At 39.6% G+C, this 20,130-nt stretch overlaps 1 protein-coding gene across 2 annotated transcripts in view; it reads left to right on the top strand.

Moving 5' to 3' along the window:
• The window catches only part of LOC121374001 (protein LTV1 homolog), a 36,345-nt gene that overhangs the window by 8,065 nt on the left and 8,150 nt on the right, over nucleotides 1-20,130 (top strand). For both annotated transcript variants that reach the window (XM_041500863.1, XM_041500864.1), the window contains exons 2-6: nucleotides 491-616; nucleotides 2,500-2,658; nucleotides 10,926-11,028; nucleotides 15,054-15,216; nucleotides 18,860-19,040. In XM_041500863.1, coding sequence (XP_041356797.1) covers nucleotides 491-616; nucleotides 2,500-2,658; nucleotides 10,926-11,028; nucleotides 15,054-15,216; nucleotides 18,860-19,040 — 732 coding nt within the window. The remainder of the gene's footprint in view (nucleotides 1-490; nucleotides 617-2,499; nucleotides 2,659-10,925; nucleotides 11,029-15,053; nucleotides 15,217-18,859; nucleotides 19,041-20,130) is intronic.

Here is a 20,130-nt window from a genome sequence, read left to right as displayed (position 1 = left end):
GGAACAAATTTTGGTTTAGCCAATTTTCAGAAATGTAGAATATTTCCTTGAACATCATTAAAATGTGGTTAATTTGAAGATTATTTTAATAGCCACAGTCTAAATTTTGTAGCATTTTGTATAAGAATTAACAGTTAGCTAATTTGGCAATGTGCAGGGCAGTGTTCGAGATTAACAGTATCCCGATATCCCGGGGATACCAGAATTTAATTTTGGATACCAGACTTCAAGAACCCAGTATCCCACTGGGATACCACATAATACTAAGTTCTCAGGTGGGATACCAGATTTTGAAATGTTAGTATCCAACTGGAATACTGCCCCAAAATTTTAATCTCGAACACTGCAGGGTGAGCTCTGCTTTTTGACTACACTCCACATTTTAAATGTTTGCCAGCTACTTTGACCACAAACAAAGAAACTTAACAAATGAATATTCTTGTATTTTAAAAAAAAAATTCATGTAGAATTCTGTTTTTTTATGTTGCAGCCTTCCAAAAAGAAACGATTCATTGATAAGAAGCATGCTGTGACATTTCAAGTGGTTCATCGGAGCCAGAAGGATCCACTGCAGGCTAGTGAGGATGCAGGGCAGAGAGTGCTTCTGCCTTACAAGGTGAGGGGTGGTAGCAGTAGGTAGGGTCTCAACCACTTAAGTCCAAAATATTGGATGTGAGTACTTGAGGGTCAAACTCGACCCGGTACCGAGTACCCGCCACTTACACTATCTATGATAATGAGACTTAAGGAATAAGTAAAATAGCATTATGCATCTTAATTCCAGCCCTGAACATGGATGACAAATCATGCCATTGTATTGCATTCCACACATTTGAGTTTTATTTTACCTCCATGTCTCATAGCCCGATAATGTAACGTGTTGCAAGCTTATGGCAAAATGACGTAACACATATAATTAACTGAGAGTGCTCTTCCTTGCACGAGTACTCGAGGCCTGTGAACGGACTCTTAGTCTTGCTAAACTCGACCCATGCATGAGTACTTGTGGAGACCTTAACATTAGGTATGTGTAGTTGTAGAAATTAACTAGTGGTAGTAACAATAGGTGTGTGGGGGTAGTAATAGTACTTGTAAATGTGGGTGTAGTGGTAGTAGTAGTAGTAGTAATGATAGTTCTAGTAGAAGTAACAATATGTATGTAATGGTAATAATAGAGCAGAAATAGGTGTATTGCAGTATTACTACTATTAGTAGTAGTCACAGTGACAATAGTAGTTTTAGAGATACTAGTAGTAATAGTGATATTGCAGTAGTTATAGACCAGTAGTAGGAGTAGCATCATCTAATGACAAATCCTTAAACTCCAGTTCTAAATGTTTTGAGAAAAATTAGGAGAATAAACTTGCACTTGATTAAAGACCAGGGCCCCGTTCCACGAAGTGATCTTAAGTGCTAAGAATACTTAGTGTAACGGGGCCCTGGTTGATTACAATAACAAGACTATTGCTTAATTAAGTCAGTACCAGTGTCGAGTGAGGGAGAGTACCATAATAGTTCTTCTTTTTTTCTTTCTTTTTTTTTCTTTTATTTTCTTTTTTTTATCCCACTACCCCATTTCCTTTCTCTCCTTTGAATTCCATCTCATTTCTTCCTAATCTGGCAACTCCTATCTTTCAACTTCTTTTGCTGTCCACCTCCACATCCCAGTCCTTGTCTCTCCAACCGTGACAGGTGCTTGTCTCTTGTGGCTATCTGTGCCACACTCCTGCCATTCCCCATCAGCTTTTAGCTGTGGGCTTAGTCTGACCACTTCGGAGAGTGTTCAGTAGTTACTTCTGGCACTGTTAAGAGGCACTTGTAACCACCTACTATGCACCCCTACTACTGGTGGTCGTTAGTTAGTGCTGTGGATCAGATCAGCTTTATTAGCGGCAGAGGACGAGGATGCCAGATGGATGCAGGGAAATACATAGAGACTGCACCCATGGAAAAGTTGAGAAAGGTGAGTGATGGTGTGGACAGCTCAGAAGACAAGAGTCAGAGGAAACTGACAGAAAGGGTCGAAACGGATTGAAATCGTGGGAGAAATTGGAAAGTTTTTTATATTAAGATAATGAGAATGATAGGCAGAAGGTGATAGATGAGAAAGATAAATGAATTTGTGAGCCAGCTTTGACAGGATTTGAACCACTGTCGTCAGCTTGATTGTCCAGCAGCTTATCCACTAGACCACAGAGCTCACTAGTTCTTATTTATTGTGACAGTGGAGCTCTGGGAAACAATCTAAAGTATGAAGGAATTCAGACCTATATTCTTGGCAGTACAGTGAAACCTGTCTAAAGTGGATCATGTCACAGAACCTAATATTTATCCGATTTATCATTTAGACAGGATCCAGTATTTAGAGGTTCGCATTTTAGAATTTAGAACATTCTGGATCATAATACGTGACTGGTTTGTCCAGGGTCCAGTTTAGACAGGTTTCACTGTATATTCTTAAGAGACATCCATTAGATTTTTTTCTATTGTTTATCGTAGGATCAGTATGAGAAGAGAAAGGAGGAACAGCGGAAGTTTGGAGTGTTTTTTGAAGATGACTACGATTACTTGCACCACTTGAAGGATGTGAACGAGTGCCATCTTGAGGTGATCGACTCGTTCAAGATCACCAAACCTGTGTCTGCTCCAGAGTCATGGGTAAGTACTGACTTGTATTGAAGCCATCTTGAGGTGATTGACTCGTTGAAGATCACCAAACCTGTGTCTGCTCCAGAGTCATGGGTAAGTACTGACTTGTATTGAAGCCATCTTGAGGTGATTGACTCGTTCAAGATCACCAAACCTGTGTCTGCTCCAGAGTCATGGGTAAGTACTGACTTGTATTGAAGCCATCTTGAGGTGATTGACTCGTTCAAGATCACCAAACCTGTGTCTGCTCCAGAGTCATGGGTAAGTACTGACTTGTATTGAAGCCATCTTGAGGTGATTGACTCGTTCAAGATCACCAAACCTGTGTCTGCTCCAGAGTCATGGGTAAGTACTGACTTGTATTGAAGCCATCTTGAGGTGATTGACTCGTTCAAGATCACCAAACCTGTGTCTGCTCCAGAGTCATGGGTAAGTACTGACTTGTATTGAAGCCATCTTGAGGTGATTGACTCGTTCAAGATCACCAAACCTGTGTCTGCTCCAGAGTCATGGGTAAGTACTGACTTGTATTGAAGCCATCTTGAGGTGATCGACTCGTTCAAGATCACCAAACCTGTGTCTGCTCCAGAGTCATGGGTAAGTACTGACTTGTATTGAAGCCATCTTGAGGTGATCGACTCGTTCAAGATCACCAAACCTGTGTCTGCTCCAGAGTCATGGGTAAGTACTGACTTGTATTGAAGCCATCTTGAGGTGATTGACTCGTTCAAGATCACCAAACCTGTGTCTGCTCCAGAGTCATGGGTAAGTACTGACTTGTATTGAAGCCATCTTGAGGTGATCGACTCGTTCAAGATCACCAAACCTGTGTCTGCTCCAGAGTCATGGGTAAGTACTGACTTGTATTGAAGCCATCTTGAGGTGATCGACTCGTTCAAGATCACCAAACCTGTGTCTGCTCCAGAGTCATGGGTAAGTACTGACTTGTATTAAAGCCATCGTGAGGTGATTGACTCGTTCAAGATCACCAAACCTGCATCTGCTCCAAATACATGGGTAAGTACTGACTTGTATTGAAGCCATCTTGAGGTGATTGACTCGTTCAAGATCACCAAACCTGCATCTGCTCCAAATACATGGGTAAGTACTGACTTGTATTAAAGCCATCTTGAGGTGATCGACTCGTTCAAGATCACCAAACCTGCATCTTCTCCAGAGTCGCGGGTAAGTACTGACTTGTATTGAAGCCATCTTGAGGTGATCGACTCATTGAAGATCACCAAACCTGCATCTTCTCCAGAGTCGCGGGTAAGTACTGACTTGTATTGAAGCCATCTTGAGGTGATCGACTCGTTCAAGATCACCAAACCTGCATCTTCTCCAGAGTCATGGGTAAGTACTGACTTGTATTGAAGCCATCTTGAGGTGATTGACTCGTTCAAGATCACCAAACCTGTGTCTGCTCCAGAGTCGCGGGTAAGTACTGACTTGTATTGAAGCCATCTTGAGGTGATCGACTCGTTCAAGATCACCAAACCTGCATCTTCTCCAGAGTCATGGGTAAGTACTGACTTGTATTAAAGCCATCTTGAGGTGATCGACTCGTTCAAGATCACCAAACCTGCATCTTCTCCAGAGTCGTGGGTAAGTACTGACTTGTATTAAAGCCATCTTGAGGTGATTGACTCGTTCAAGATCACCAAACCTGCATCTGCTCCAAATACATGGGTAAGTACTGACTTGTATTGAAGCCATCTTGAGGTGATTGACTCGTTCAAGATCACCAAACCTGCATCTGCTCCAAATACATGGGTAAGTACTGACTTGTATTAAAGCCATCTTGAGGTGATCGACTCGTTCAAGATCACCAAACCTGCATCTTCTCCAGAGTCGCGGGTAAGTACTGACTTGTATTGAAGCCATCTTGAGGTGATCGACTCATTGAAGATCACCAAACCTGCATCTTCTCCAGAGTCATGGGTAAGTACTGACTGTATTGAAGCCATCTTGAGGTATTCTGAAGCCAACCAAACCTGCATCTTCTCCAGAGTCGCGGGTAAGTACTGACTTGTATTGAAGCCATCTTGAGGTGATCGACTCGTTCAAGATCACCAAACCTGCATCTTCTCCAGAGTCATGGGTAAGTACTGACTTGTATTAAAGCCATCTTGAGGTGATCGACTCGTTCAAGATCACCAAACCTGCATCTTCTCCAGAGTCGCGGGTAAGTACTGACTTGTATTGAAGCCATCTTGAGGTGATCAACTCATTGAAGATCACCAAACCTGCATCTTCTCCAGAGTCGCGGGTAAGTACTGACTTGTATTAAAGCCATCTTGAGGTGATCGACTCGTTCAAGATCACCAAACCTGCATCTTCTCCAGAGTCGTGGGTAAGTACTGACTTGTATTAAAGCCATCTTGAGGTGATTGACTCGTTCAAGATCACCAAACCTGCATCTGCTCCAAATACATGGGTAAGTACTGACTTGTATTAAAGCCATCTTGAGGTGATCGACTCGTTCAAGATCACCAAACCTGCATCTTCTCCAGAGTCGCGGGTAAGTACTGACTTGTATTGAAGCCATCTTGAGGTGATCGACTCATTGAAGATCACCAAACCTGCATCTTCTCCAGAGTCGCGGGTAAGTACTGACTTGTATTGAAGCCATCTTGAGGTGATCGACTCGTTCAAGATCACCAAACCTGCATCTTCTCCAGAGTCATGGGTAAGTACTGACTTGTATTGAAGCCATCTTGAGGTGATTGACTCGTTCAAGATCACCAAACCTGTGTCTGCTCCAGAGTCGCGGGTAAGTACTGACTTGTATTGAAGCCATCTTGAGGTGATCGACTCGTTCAAGATCACCAAACCTGCATCTTCTCCAGAGTCATGGGTAAGTACTGACTTGTATTAAAGCCATCTTGAGGTGATCGACTCGTTCAAGATCACCAAACCTGCATCTTCTCCAGAGTCGTGGGTAAGTACTGACTTGTATTAAAGCCATCTTGAGGTGATTCGACTCGTTCAAGATCACCAAACCTGCATCTGCTCCAAATACATGGGTAAGTACTGACTTGTATTGAAGCCATCTTGAGGTGATTGACTCGTTCAAGATCACCAAACCTGCATCTGCTCCAAATACATGGGTAAGTACTGACTTGTATTAAAGCCATCTTGAGGTGATCGACTCGTTCAAAATCACCAAACCTGCATCTTCTCCAGAGTCGCGGGTAAGTACTGACTTGTATTGAAGCCATCTTGAGGTGATCGACTCGTTCAAGATCACCAAACCTGCATCTTCTCCAGAGTCGTGGGTAAGTACTGACTTGTATTGAAGCCATCTTGAGGTGATCGACTCGTTCAAGATCACCAAACCTGCATCTTCTCCAGAGTCGCGGGTAAGTACTGACTTGTATTGAAGCCATCTTGAGGTGATCGACTCGTTCAAGATCACCAAACCTGCATCTTCTCCAGAGTCGCGGGTAAGTACTGACTTGTATTGAAGCCATCTTGAGGTGATCGACTCGTTCAAGATCACCAAACCTGCATCTTCTCCAGAGTCATGGGTAAGTACTGACTTGTATTGAAGCCATCTTGAGGTGATCGACTCGTTCAAGATCACCAAACCTGTGTCTGCTCCAGAGTCACGGGTAAGTACTGACTTGTATTGAAGCCATCTTGAGGTGATCGACTCATTGAAGATCACCAAACCTGCATCTTCTCCAGAGTCATGGGTAAGTACTGACTTGTATTGAAGCCATCTTGAGGTGATCGACTCGTTCAAGATCACCAAACCTGCATCTTCTCCAGAGTCATGGGTAAGTACTGACTTGTATTGAAGCCATCTTGAGGTGATCGACTCGTTCAAGATCACCAAACCTGCATCTGCTCCAAATACATGGGTAAGTACTGACTTGTATTAAAGCCATCTTGAGGTGATCGACTCGTTCAAGATCACCAAACCTGCATCTTCTCCAGAGTCGTGGGTAAGTACTGACTTGTATTGAAGCCATCTTGAGGTGATCGACTTGTGTCAATGTTGTTATCAATGTGATCTTAAGTTTGCTTCAGCCAACATAGGTTCTAGGGGCACTGCTTCCAATTTTTCATTAACCAATTTTAATTTAAAGATCTCAACACAAATGACCCAAGTGGTTCTTGCAACAACAACAAAAATGTATAAATAAAATAAAATGTAAAACAAGGGCCAAATTTACAAAGCCTGTTTTTCTTAAACGCAGGTATTTTAAGCATTGTAAATGTCTGTAGTTACACACGTGTCAGACATAAACAGGTGTTTAAGCATTGTAAGTGTCTGTAGTTACACGTGTATAAGAAATAAACAGGTGTTTAAGCATTGTAAATGTCTGTAGTTACCAGACCTGTCAACCTTTAGTCAAGAGAAAGCAGGAGGTGTGTGTTGAAAAAGCAGGAGATTTTGTCAAAAAGCAGGAGATTTTTTAAATTCACACAATTTAACCCAAAATCGCAAGATTTAAAAAAAACATTATTACAATACGTTATATGAATACTTTATAGTGTCATATATACTTCTTAACCTTAGATCTTGGCATTAAAAAAACTATATATATTTAAACTATATATATATTTTTTTTTTTTTTAAGTTTAAATATTATGATTTAATACATATTTAAAAAAAAAAAAATTTTTTATCCAAAAATGTTAAGAACATGAACAAGAAATAAAAAAATTAATTAGTACATTTACGGTATTACACTTACAGCCTTACAGGTTGCGTTACATTATCATTTGTGGTTAGTGTACCCAAGTACCAAAGACAAATTTATATAAATCTTAAAAATTAATATTCAGTTTTTACTATAATGAGGAACGGTGGCGTGGTACTTATTTAAAATCATTATAATGATGCAATAAACATTGTATTTTCATTAATCATAAGTAAAACCTCATTACGGACATCGTGTGAAATATACCGGAATTATACCCATTTCCGTAAGTAACTTTATGTCAATGTCAAACACAACATTTTTTAATTGTACCAAAATAATTTCTTGAAGTGTACTCTTATAACCAACATTTTACTGCACAAACATACAAAATTAACTGACACAAGTATGTTTATACAGCTAATTGGTCTTTTCGTTGTCTTGCTGTGACATGTGATTTTAACATGCATCGTGTGTATCGCTGTCAACTCGGGAGTTGAGCCCACCGACGGGGCAGTTCAGATTCGTCATAGTTGCATTATGTAATCCAGTGGGAAGACATTTTACAATTCAGAGGTGTTATTAGAACTAAATTGGATAGTTTTTTTTTTTTATATGGCAACACTGAATGTCAATACACAGCCTGTTGAATTAGCGGCAACACGCTTCGTAGCCATTACTATGACAACAAAGATTATAATAACACGTCATTTTATAAACTCCATGTGCTTTTTTAACAATATGAATAGGCTATCCCACAATTCTCACTTCGGCAAAGGTTAAACAGTCGGGACAATTCGGCCTGTTACATTCTCAGAAACCGAAAGTAGTCGACATTTTCCGAATGAGAAAAAAAGGCAGAGTTACTTCCCTTCTGTTATTTTGACAAAAGAGGATCGAATTGTTTTTTTATGCTTACAAAAATGTCATTTAACAGGAGAAACTGTCTCCCGCACAGGAGAAAGGAGATTTGATCAAATACCGGGAGACTCCCGCGGAATCCGGGAGGGTTGACAGGTCTGGTAGTTACACACGTGTCAGACATAAACAGGTGTTTAAGCATTGTAAATGTCTGTAGTTGCACGTGTATAAGAAATAAACAGGTGTTTAAGCATTATAAATGTCTGTAGTTACACGTGTATAAGAAATAAACAGGTGTTTAAGCATTGTAAATGTCTAGTTACACATGTGTCAGACATAAACAGGTGTTTAAGCATTGTAAATGTCTGTAGTTACACATGTATAAGAAATAAACAGGTGTTTAAGCATTGTAAATGTCTGTAGTTACACACGTGTCGGACATAAACTGGTGTTTAAGCATTGTAAATGTCTGTAGTTATACGTGTATAAAAAATAAACAGGCTTTGTAAGTTTGGCCCTTTATGTTTCATTGAAAATAAAAATAAATTCTTGAAATACAATATTTTTCTTAGAAAACATTTCTCTCGTTATGCTTGTGCTGCAAAGCTGATTTTTAGTATTGGATTATAAAAAAACCAAGTCATGAGGTGACATACATGAGACATTAATTATTAGGAAAAACATCACAAACTATAAAGCAAAACAAAAAACTAAACAAGATGCAACTGAATTAGGGATGGTTCATAAACAGACCATGTCAACTTTGTTTTTTACATTTTTATTTTGTGTTTTATTGTCTTTATTGTTTGTCAGTGGTAGAGAGACATGGGTTTCTCTCTCTCTCTCTCTCTCTCTCTCTCTCTCTCTCTCTCTCTCTCTCTCTCTCTCTCTCTCTCTCTCTCTCTCTCTCTCTCTCTCTGTATATATATATATATATATATATATACTCTTCAAAAAAAGAAACGCAAAAGGGTACAAATGGGTTATAACTCCGATTTTATGTTTCCTACCGGTTCATGCTTTGTGAATATAAGGTCATTGCATGTCCCAAACACATTCCCACGGTTACATTCGATAAAACGCAGCTACTGTACAATAAAGTTCCAAAATGTGAATATTCGCAAAAACGCAGCCACGTGCAAACCATGTCACTACTGCACGTGCGTTGTCTGCACGTGCAACATGAACACCGACAGTATAAAAGTGCAGGGTGTTCGCTTGCCTGGCCTCTGTATCTGGCCGACAGTTGACAATCCAGGACATGCCACGTCTCAGTGAACCGCAGAGAAACAATGCCATCGGCCGACTAGACGCAGGCGAATCCAGAACGGCCGTTGCCAGGGCATTCCATGTGTCCCCAAGCACCATCTCCAGACTGTGGGACCGTTACCAGCAACATGGATCAACACGTGACCTCCCTAGATCCGGTCGACCACGGGTCACTACCCCCGGGCAGGACCGCTACATCCGGGTACGCCATCTTCGGGAACGATTGACTACTGCCACCTCCACAGCCGCAGCAATACCAGGTTTGCGCAGGATATCCGACCAGACCGTACGGAACCGCCTACGTGAGGTAGGAATTCGTGCCAGACGTCCAGTTCGAGGTGTCATCTTAACACCACAACACCGTCGACTCCGACTGCAGTGGTGCCAGATTCATCGACAATGGCCTCAACTGCGATGGAGACAGGTGTGGTTCAGTGACGAGTCCCGATTTCTGCTCCGACGTCATGATGGAAGGTGTCGCGTGTATAGGCGTCGTGGTGAACGTTATGCGGCAAACTGCGTGCAGGAAGTGGACAGATTCGGCGGGGGTAGTGTCATGGTGTGGGCAGCCATCTCACACACTGGCAGAACTGACCTGGTCCACGTGCAGGGCAACCTGAATGCACAGGGCTACATTGACCAGATCCTCCGGCCACACATCGTTCCAGTTATGGCCAACGCCAACGCAGTGTTCCAACATGACAACGCCAGGCCTCACACAGCACGTCTCACAACGGCTTTCCTACAGAACAACAACATTAATGTCCTTCCTTGGCCATCGATATCACCGGATTTGAACCCAATTGAGCATCTATGGGACGAGTTGGACCGACGCCTCCGACAGCGACAACCACAGCCCCAGACCCTGCCCGAGCTGGCAGCAGCCTTGCAGGCCGAGTGGGCCACCATCCCCCGGGACGTCATCCGTACTCTGGTTGCTTCAATGGGCAGGCGGTGCCATGCAGTTGTCAACACACGCGGAGGCCACACCCGGTATTGACTCCAGATGACCTTGACCTTGGTGGTGTGTCCTATCACTTACAATGGACTAGAATGAATTGTGAACAATCCTGCAACATTTGGTAATTATCGGACTCACCATTCAATAATTAAATCAATTCTCCAAATGTTACGACAATGTGGTTTTGCGTTTCTTCTTTTGAAGAGTATATATATATATATATATATATATATATACACACATGTATATATCGGTGGTAGAAGAATGGTTTTCTCCCACTCTCTAGACCATGTGTCAAACTAATAATATGATAGACACTAAACTTTTTTTAACTCTTCACATGGAAGGAACATTTTGTTTTCACAATCTGGATTAGTGATATTTTTAGTCAGTTGAAAATTGATTAGCAACTACTGTTTAATGTTTAAAATTGTGTAGCGATCTCTGAAACTTACGTAACGAATTGTGATGCGATGCTGAACAAAATGTTCCCAGCCATGTATCATTAAATAATCATTCTTCTGTTTCCACAGTCCAATGAAAAGAGTGATGCATCCATTCAACTTCCATCATCGGTATTTGCGTCTTCTGTGGAGACTGAAGTTGGCTTACTAAACAAAGCTGCCCCTCTAAGAGGTACATGCAATTCTAGAGGCTAGAAATATATAGCGGATAAGCAGGCAGACAATTTACAGGGGTTAAATTTTAATTTTTAGGGTGTACAACAATTTGTGCCTTTGGTTTAATTACAAAAAAAGTAGTTGGAGGGGCACCAAAGCAAAACTGGTTGCAAGTCAGTTTTATTACTAAAATCGAGATAGAAAATGTTTCGCCAAACCAACAATTCTTTTGCAAATAATTTTCTTCTCACAATTAAGGATACATATACAGCATAGTCTTTATCGGGCGGGCACAGCAACAAACAAGATAGTGCATCACAGTATGTTTCTTGTCATTGACACGTCCGATTTTCGGGGAACAACAGCAAATAATGACAGTAACCAAGGCACATGCTGTTAGTGCCATGGTTAAATTTGAACAATGAATTTGCAGTTTTGGACTGCTGTTTAGCAGTGAATTGGTGGTTTTATAAATACAGTCAAACCGGTCTTAAGCGGTCACATAAGGGAGTAGATAAGTACAGGTTGCCATATATATAGTCTTTAAAACATTTGTTGTTATTTCTTGTTTTACTGTCTGTAGTGCTAATCAACAGATGTGTGCTCACAGTTGACTATGAATCAACTTTTGACATGTCGTCTCCTGTATATTAAATTAACCGTTCTCAACAAATTTGTTCTCTTTTTCTATTTATTTATTTAATTCCTACTTCATGCGGTGTATTGTCATAGTTAGTGAACCTACAAATGTCAAGCGTAGCCTGCCCAGAGGCAATTAGATGCATTCCAGAGTCCGACTTTCTTAATTGATACACAGTCGAGATGTCAGGATTGAATGTGTACTAGTATTCCTGAAGGTGTGAAGATCGGTTATTCGCTGCACCTTATCGGTGCTGTTACAATATCCCTTTTTATGTAATAGTAAAACTTTACTGTGGCCGCTTAATACAGGTATTTTAGCAATTTGGGATCCGATTTAGGTGGCCGCTGGCCACGTTAGACAGGTGACCGCTTATTACAGGTGCATTTACATTATAAATCGTTTGGGAGTTAAAAAAGTGGCCGCTTAAGGCAGGTGACCGCTGAGTACAGGTGGCCGCTAGGACAGGTTTGACTGTATATTTATTTTGCCTTCAATAGTCCTGCTGAGCCTATCACAAAAAGACAACGTGTGTAATGGATTTATGATCAGTTTACTGAAAAACAACAAAATGATTGTTAATATAAAGAACTATAGTCCATGCTATCTACAAAATCATTTGGTTTGACATCAAAAGAAAAGTAAGTGTTTTAGAAAGAGAGCAAAGAAATACTATTTTTGTGACCAATTTAAATAACAATCTGCTCAGAAATAAATAACTTGTAGTAAATTCCATAGCATGAAAAAAGGTGTTCCCTGTGGGACAGATTATAAATGTTTTGTGTGTCTTGGTTAACATTTCTTGAGTAGAAAGGTGTACATTAGATTCTTGCATAGGTCAATTCTGAAACTGATTTTTTTAAAAATAATTTAAAGTAAAAGAAACCCCACAAATACATTTAGCTCATTGTTGTGAGTGCTGTTTTTTGACAGGCGTGCTGAAAGCACTTACCACAGTTGTACTCTTCGTGAAATGCTGTTTTTATCAGTGATATAACGAGGTCCCCATCCAAGTAAAATGCAGGGACTGTCTTTGGCAAAGATTTCATTACCACAAGGGGCAGGATGTAGCCCAGTGGTAAAGTACTTACTTGATGTGCAGTCGGTCTGGGATCAATCCCCATCAGTGGGCCCACTAGTACACCAACGGCTGTGGTATGTGCTTTCCTGTCTGTGGATGGTGCATATAAAAGATCCCTTGCTACTAATAAAAAAAATGTAGTGGGTTTTCTCTCAAGACTACCGGTATATGTAAAAATTACCAAATCTTTGACATCCAATAGCTAAAAATTAATAAATCAGTGTACTCTAGTGGTGTGGTTAAAAGAAATTTTAACTTTTCATTACAGCATATTCCACTGATCCCAAATATGCCCTCTAAAAGCCTCTTATTCCACCCCACCTGTCCGTTAAAGAAACACCAACAGAGAGATAACATTTATACAGTAGCTATATGTGTGTGTGTTTGTATATACCGCTTGTGGTCACAGTTCTGTGCAATCAACCATAGCTAATCCGGTGTAAGCCAGTCGTCGCCTGCACATCAGAATGTCGCTGAAAGGTTACGGCTAATTGTCGAACCACTCTTCCTACATGTGTTCAGTGATTCTTTGCACCGTTGTAAAGATCGAACAATACATGAAATAGACACGTTTTTTTACCGTAAATGACTGCCAGTGCCGGAACTCGAATATTCCGTTATAATGATCAGATTAAAACTGAAACACGTTGGTTCCCAGTAAAAGTGTGCCAGTACCCGAATATCCCGTTGTAATGGATACTGTAATAACGAGAGTTGACTGTATATATATATATATATATATATATATATATATATATATATATATATTACCTTTTGGATAAATTTCATGCGTTTTGATTGGTCAATAGCAGGGTTGAAAATTAACATGAAAACCATGGTCGCCAGCAGGGCCAGCTAAAGAAAAATCTTATTGGCCCTTCTCAAATTCAACTAGCCCTCCAATTATGATATTTAAAGTTAGTATGAGTTAAATCTACAAGATAGATTTTGATTTTGTCTGAGAATAACATACGCTAATTAAATATGATTAATTTGCACCATAACATTGATAACAATTGTCAAAATGTAGGTCCATTAGATAATTATGGCGTATCCAGTCCATTCCAATAAACCGATGACTTTCAGATTTTAAAAATACATGCAGTGTCTGCAATATGATTTGAGCTTTGTTTTTAGAAATACCCGGTCCAAAGCCATAGAAGATGAGTCTGGCGCTGTCAAAATATAGAGAATGTTCTATGTTTTTTGCTGCCAGATCTGTAGTTCGCGCTAGCGCAGACGCGGTGTGTTTTATCACATTCGATTCAGTTTGAGTGCGTTTCTTTTTTAACTATTACCATAGTCACCAGACTGTAAATTTGAGGATCGCCCAACCTTTGTAAATTTTTTAGTCTAATTAGCTAATTTTCAACCCTGTCAATAGCCAATGCATACCACAAGTACACCATGTCATTTGTGGGAAAATACAGAATTTGCCAGGATATACGAAATGTTACGTGACTTGCTCGACTGGTTGTACGAAAATACAAACACAGATGAGACCAACAACATTTTCTCCAACACACCTCACTGATTAAATTTCTTTTAACAAATTTAATCAGTGAGGCGTGTTGGAGAACATTTTGTCGACCTCATCCGCAGTTTGTATTTTCATATAACTAGTCAAGCAAGTCACTTGACTTTCGTACATCCCAGAAAATTCTGTATTTTCCCGCAAATGACACGGTGTACTTGTGGTGTGCATTGGCTATTGATCAATCAAAACACATGAAATTTATCTAAAGGGTAATAATATCATATAATAGGAATAAAAATGATATTTACGATACCAAAACATACGAGGGTAATAATCTCTTTATCATATAATCTCAAGCTTAATACATGTTTTTGTAAACTGTACACGCAACCTCAATTCCAGTCTGCCATTACTAGATATTCAAATGATGTAAGAATATGATGCGTGGTGCCTTTTTGAATGGAAATGACATCAAACTCGAATGACGTCATTTTGGATGTCCTTATATCAAAATAAACTATTGCTTAACATTTTTTTGTTTTCGAGACGCTGGACAGCTTTCAGTGTAAAGTTGCTGTTGAAATCTTTTTATTTGATGACTATGAATGCACACATCAATTATGGAGTGTCACTGTAGAACGTTTGCTTAAATGTCAATAAATGTAGTGCTGTGACCTCGATTAATTTACATCTAATTTGCAAAGTTATAAAATTCTTAAATTATGTGATCTGAAAAATATATATATAGTAGCGCTAAGTATATTGTTGTATTTTTAACAGTGTTTATTGTTCAGTATTTCAAAATCATTGCATATTGACATTTTTGTTTATTTTTTTAAATAGGTCCTCAGTTAGACTGGGATCCTGATGTTGTGGCAGCATTAGATGAAGACTTTGACTATAATGATCCTGAGAATATCCTCGATGATGACTTTATAGTGCAGGCCAATTCCAAGAGTGAGAGAGGTGATGACGGTGAAGAAGACAATGAGGAGGGTGATCAGTGGTAAGGCAGACAATTAAGTTTGAGACTGAACTTAGTACATGGTTACTCCTTAGATTCATTTTTATACGCCCATCTATGATGGGTCGTATTATGGTATGACGTTGTCCGTACGTACGTCCCAACTTTTTCTTGTCCGAACCATATTTTGAATGCAGATGCATACAGGACCATCAAATCTCACATGTAGGAACAACTTGAGATGGCGGTTTGTTGTGTACTATTACTAGGTCACTGTGACCTACTTATCACAATCTACTGCACACAACAGTAAATCCTTGTCCGGGCCATATCTTGCATACAGATGCAAACAGGACCATCAAACGTCACATGTAGGAACAACTTGAGATGGGGGTGTGTCGCATACTATTACTAGGTCAATGTGACCTACTTATCACGGTCTACTGCACACAACAGTAAATCCTTGTCCGGACCTTATCTTGCATACAGATGCATACAGGACCATCAAACCTCACATGTAGGAACAACTTGGGATGGCGGTGTGTCGCATACTATTACTAGGTCACTGTCACCTACTTTTCATGGTCTACTGCACATAAAAGTAAATTCTTGTCCGGACCATATCTTGCATAGGAACAACTTAGGATGGCGGTGTGTGTCGCGTACTATTACTAGGTCACTGTCACCTATTTTTCATGGTCTACTGCACTTAAAAGTAAATCCTTGTCCGGCCCATATCTTGCATACAGATGTATACAGGATCATCAAACCTCACATGTAAGAACAACTTGGGATAGCGGCGTGTCGTGTACTATTACTAGGTCACTGTGACCTACTCTTCACGGTCTACTGCACATAACAGTAAATTCTTGTCCAGATCATATCTTGCATACAGATGCATACAGGACCATCAAACCACATGTAGGAACAACTTGTGATGGTGGTTGGTCCAAAGCAAACTGTTGATCCATCCCATTGTAAACATTTCATATAATTAGACTTGAATCATACCCGTATCAAATTCATTAATATACTGTAGAATACCTTATTTTCGCGGGATAAATGTTTTGCGATTTAATGAAAATGGGTCAATTCGCGAACATTTATTTTCGCGAATCCCCCAACCCCCATCAATAAAAAAACGAAGTACAGATGTCAATAATTTTGTTTTAAAAACGGAACTTAGTTTTGCCAGTTGTTACGCTAATCTGTAGAACTAATCCTACATGTACACACGAGTGCTATACACATAAAACAATAGTTTTCCTGCTTTAACCAATCAAGACTTTATTGTTTACAAGTTAATAAGCTTACAGAAGGTGCTTACCGTGTGCAGTTTTTCTTAATCCTTATAATTGTTATAAAAACAAAAACGGAAAACAAACGAAACGAAATTTGAAGGCACGAGCTACTAGTACTCAGTATAAGACTATAAGATGGAACTAAAAAGGTGTTTTCAGGAGTGGTTTTCTGCTGAAATAGTGTCCCAGATGGAAAAGCAGGAGGATAACGGTTCAGAATCCTCTGTGGAGAAAGTGCAAGTTGATTTACGTCTGAGTACGATTAAACCCATTCATGCCCAGTGGCTTATTCGCGCACATGATGCTATGAAAGGAAAAACAGATTTAATACGAACAGGTTTCAGACTTTCAGGCCTTTGCGAAAAATAAAACAAAATTGTGAAACATCTGAACATAGCCCAGTCCGGATTTTTTCACTTCCACATTTTTAATATACTGTGATAATGCATGTTTACTTCGGTCGTTGAACACATGTAGACTTTGTCCGATGAACTGATCGCTAGCACATGCGAAGGAAAACAGCATAAAGCTTTTTAGTGTTAGTATTGTTTTATTATCATGTATGTACTTCGTGTTCTTGATTTAAAGTTTAAACAGCTTTTGTGTTTTGTGGTTTGTTCCGTGACAGGAGGGAGCACTGCTTTGTTACTACTAGCCTCGTACATCGGAAACTAATGTGGTATAGTTGAACGAGACTACCTTTTTTTCTTCTTTTTTGTTGGCCTTTATTTTCGCGTGGAATATATTTTCACGAATTTCATTAACACGTGAAAAACGTGAAAATAAAGTATTCTACAGTAGATATGGTTTTCCTGATGGGCGTATCATGTACATGTTTAAAAGTGAAATACGTAAAAGTTTAATTTTCATTCCTTCCAAAGCAAGGGTTCAGCAGACATTCTGATAGAATTGCAGTATGATAGTTTAACTATTTTAGGTTCATGCGAAAATTCTAGGTTTCACTTATGTAAGCAAACAGACATAATTGTATAATACGAAAATGTGTTTTCCAAAATTAGTAATCTGCTATCTCACCTCCTATTAGTTTATGTTATGAGGTTCTGTGGTGATTCCATTGTTATCTATTTGTTAATACCGAACCAGTCTTTATGTCACAGCGCCCTCAATAGTTTAAGAAGTAGCAGGCTACAACAGTGATGATAGCAGGGGGCAAAGCAGGGGGGTCTGGGGGCCCTCCCCTAGAAATATTTGAAAAATCGAACCTCTGAGATGCATTCTCATGGCCTCTGTTAGCACAAATCAGTCACCATCCATTAAATAGGCGGCGGAAAAAGCTGTTTCAGGCGGCGATTTGCCGCCGGAGACCGGGTACTTTTGAGGGCTCTGTGTCAAAATGAAGTTACAAAATCTTTTCATACATACCAAAACTTCTGTATGTCATACCAAAGCATCAATTTTCATAGTGTACCAGGTGGCCAATTTGAAAAGTATATCTAAATATCTCCAAATATGCAGGATGAGTGTAACTCAAATGAAAGATTGGAAATAATGGGTACAGTTTTGTACTAACATCTTTGCTTTTTCTGGGATCGATCCCTGTCGGTGGGCCACTTGGGCTATTTCTCGTCTCAGCCAGTGCACCACGACTGGTATATCAAAGGCTGTGGTATGTGCTATCCTGTAGCAGGTTTTCTCTCTACGTCTGTATGTCAAAATTACCAAATGTTTGACACACAATCACTGATGATGAATAAATCAATGTGCTTCAGTGGTGTTGTTAAACAAAACAAACTTTTTAACTTTGCTTTTTAACATGTTTTATAGTGAATAATGAATAGAAAAGTGGTAAAAACCACGAAAAAAATAAAACATATTTATTGGTAATCTAAAAAAAAAAGTTGGTCGACAGGCTTAGACAAACAAAGGAAATTGGAATGCACTTATGTATGGAGAATATATTTAATGACTTATTACTATTATCTACAGAGGATGGTTCTTGTGGGTTTCTTTACATATGGAGGAGGATTTTGATTGTTTATTTAGTATATATGATTGTTTATTTAGTATATATGATTTAAGGACAATGGATCTGATTGGATATTTTTCTATACATTATTTAGCATTTCATTTCATTTCAACCTGTTTCCATGCTTATATCCAATTACGGTTTAAGCACGCTGTTCTGTTTATGGTTAGTGAGATAGAAGAGGGTGTAGTGATCTTACACCTATCCATTGAGTCGTTAATCTCACTCTGGGTGGGAGCTGGTACCGGACTGCGAACCTAGTACCTACCAGCTTTATGTCCGATGAGTAACCACAACATCACCGAGACCGGTATTATGATGGTTCTGATTGGTTATTTTTCTATACATTATTGAGTGACAATGGTTCTGATTGGTTATTTTTCTGCTTATTAATTAGGGAGGATGTATCTGATGATGGTGTTGCTTCTGATGCTGCAGCGATGTCGGATGAATCAATGGATGCTGAAGACATGTTTGATCATGAGGAAACCAAATCTCGTTTTACTAACTACTCCATGACGTCATCTGTCATCAGGAGAAATGAGGGTCTTACGCTGCTAGACGACCGGTTTGAAAAGGTAACATTTTAGGGTGGCAATGGCGTAGCCAGCATGAAGCAGACGAGGCACTTGCCTCATCTGGAATTTCCCCAGATTTATTTTATTTTTCCCATAACACTGGGTTTGCCTTGGCGGTTTTTTTTTTCCTCCCTGGCTACGCCCCAGGGTGGTAAGCTCTTGCCTGGGGTGGGATGGGTTGTAGGGTCAGTCCTCTTCAGTGGACTACAAACAAACAGTCCTGTAATACTCACCAGCATATATGATTAAATAAATACAACATGAATGCTTAAATAAATATTTATAGAGAGAACACAGTGGGCCGAATGACTTATTGTGGTCTTTCATGGGTGTAGCTACATATATTGACAATGCTTAAACATCTACATTTCATATGTTCAGAAAGGTAGTATCTAGCTCAGTGGGTAGATCGAACCACGTCAGTATGTGCTGTACTGCCTGTGAAAGTTCATATAAAAGAAAAATGTAGCGACTTTCCTCTGTGACTATTGAGTCAAAAATTATTAAGTGTTTGATATCCAATAGATGATGGTTAATAAGTCAATTTGCTCATGTTCTGAGTAAATGAACCAATTACTGTATGTTAGGCCAAATGATTCGGTCATTAGTTCTTACATGAGGTACAGGATTTCACTGGATCAGTCACCCTGAATAGACATATTGTAAAACAAATAGCCTTTTAACAAATACTCCACAAATGCAATATCAAAGACTGGTATATCATATTTGGAAGGTGCATATAAAATCCCAGGGTTGGGTAGGGATGGGGTCTAGTTAAGTTGGTAAATCATTCGCCTCAAATGCTTGGATCAGAAGATCAAACCCCCTTAGTGGACACATTCTCTGTGGGATTTTTTTTCCTGTCCCAACCAGCGCCCCACAGCTCGTATTTCAAAAGTTATAGTATGTGCAGTCCTGTTTGTGGAAAGAGCATATAAAAGATCCATTGCTACATTGTAACAGGTTTCCTAGGAAGACTTGTCACAATTATCAAATGTTTAACGACGCACTCCATCACATTTGATTTACAGTTATATGGTGGTGGTAAACAAAACAGACTTGATAACGTATTCCTTGCTTCTGTGTTTTT

This window comes from Gigantopelta aegis, chromosome 6 (assembly GCF_016097555.1).
Source record: "Gigantopelta aegis isolate Gae_Host chromosome 6, Gae_host_genome, whole genome shotgun sequence".
Classification (NCBI taxonomy): domain Eukaryota; kingdom Metazoa; phylum Mollusca; class Gastropoda; order Neomphalida; family Peltospiridae; genus Gigantopelta; species Gigantopelta aegis.
The sequence above is the reverse complement of the archived record's forward strand: the minus strand, read 5'-3'. Positions and strand labels throughout refer to the sequence as shown.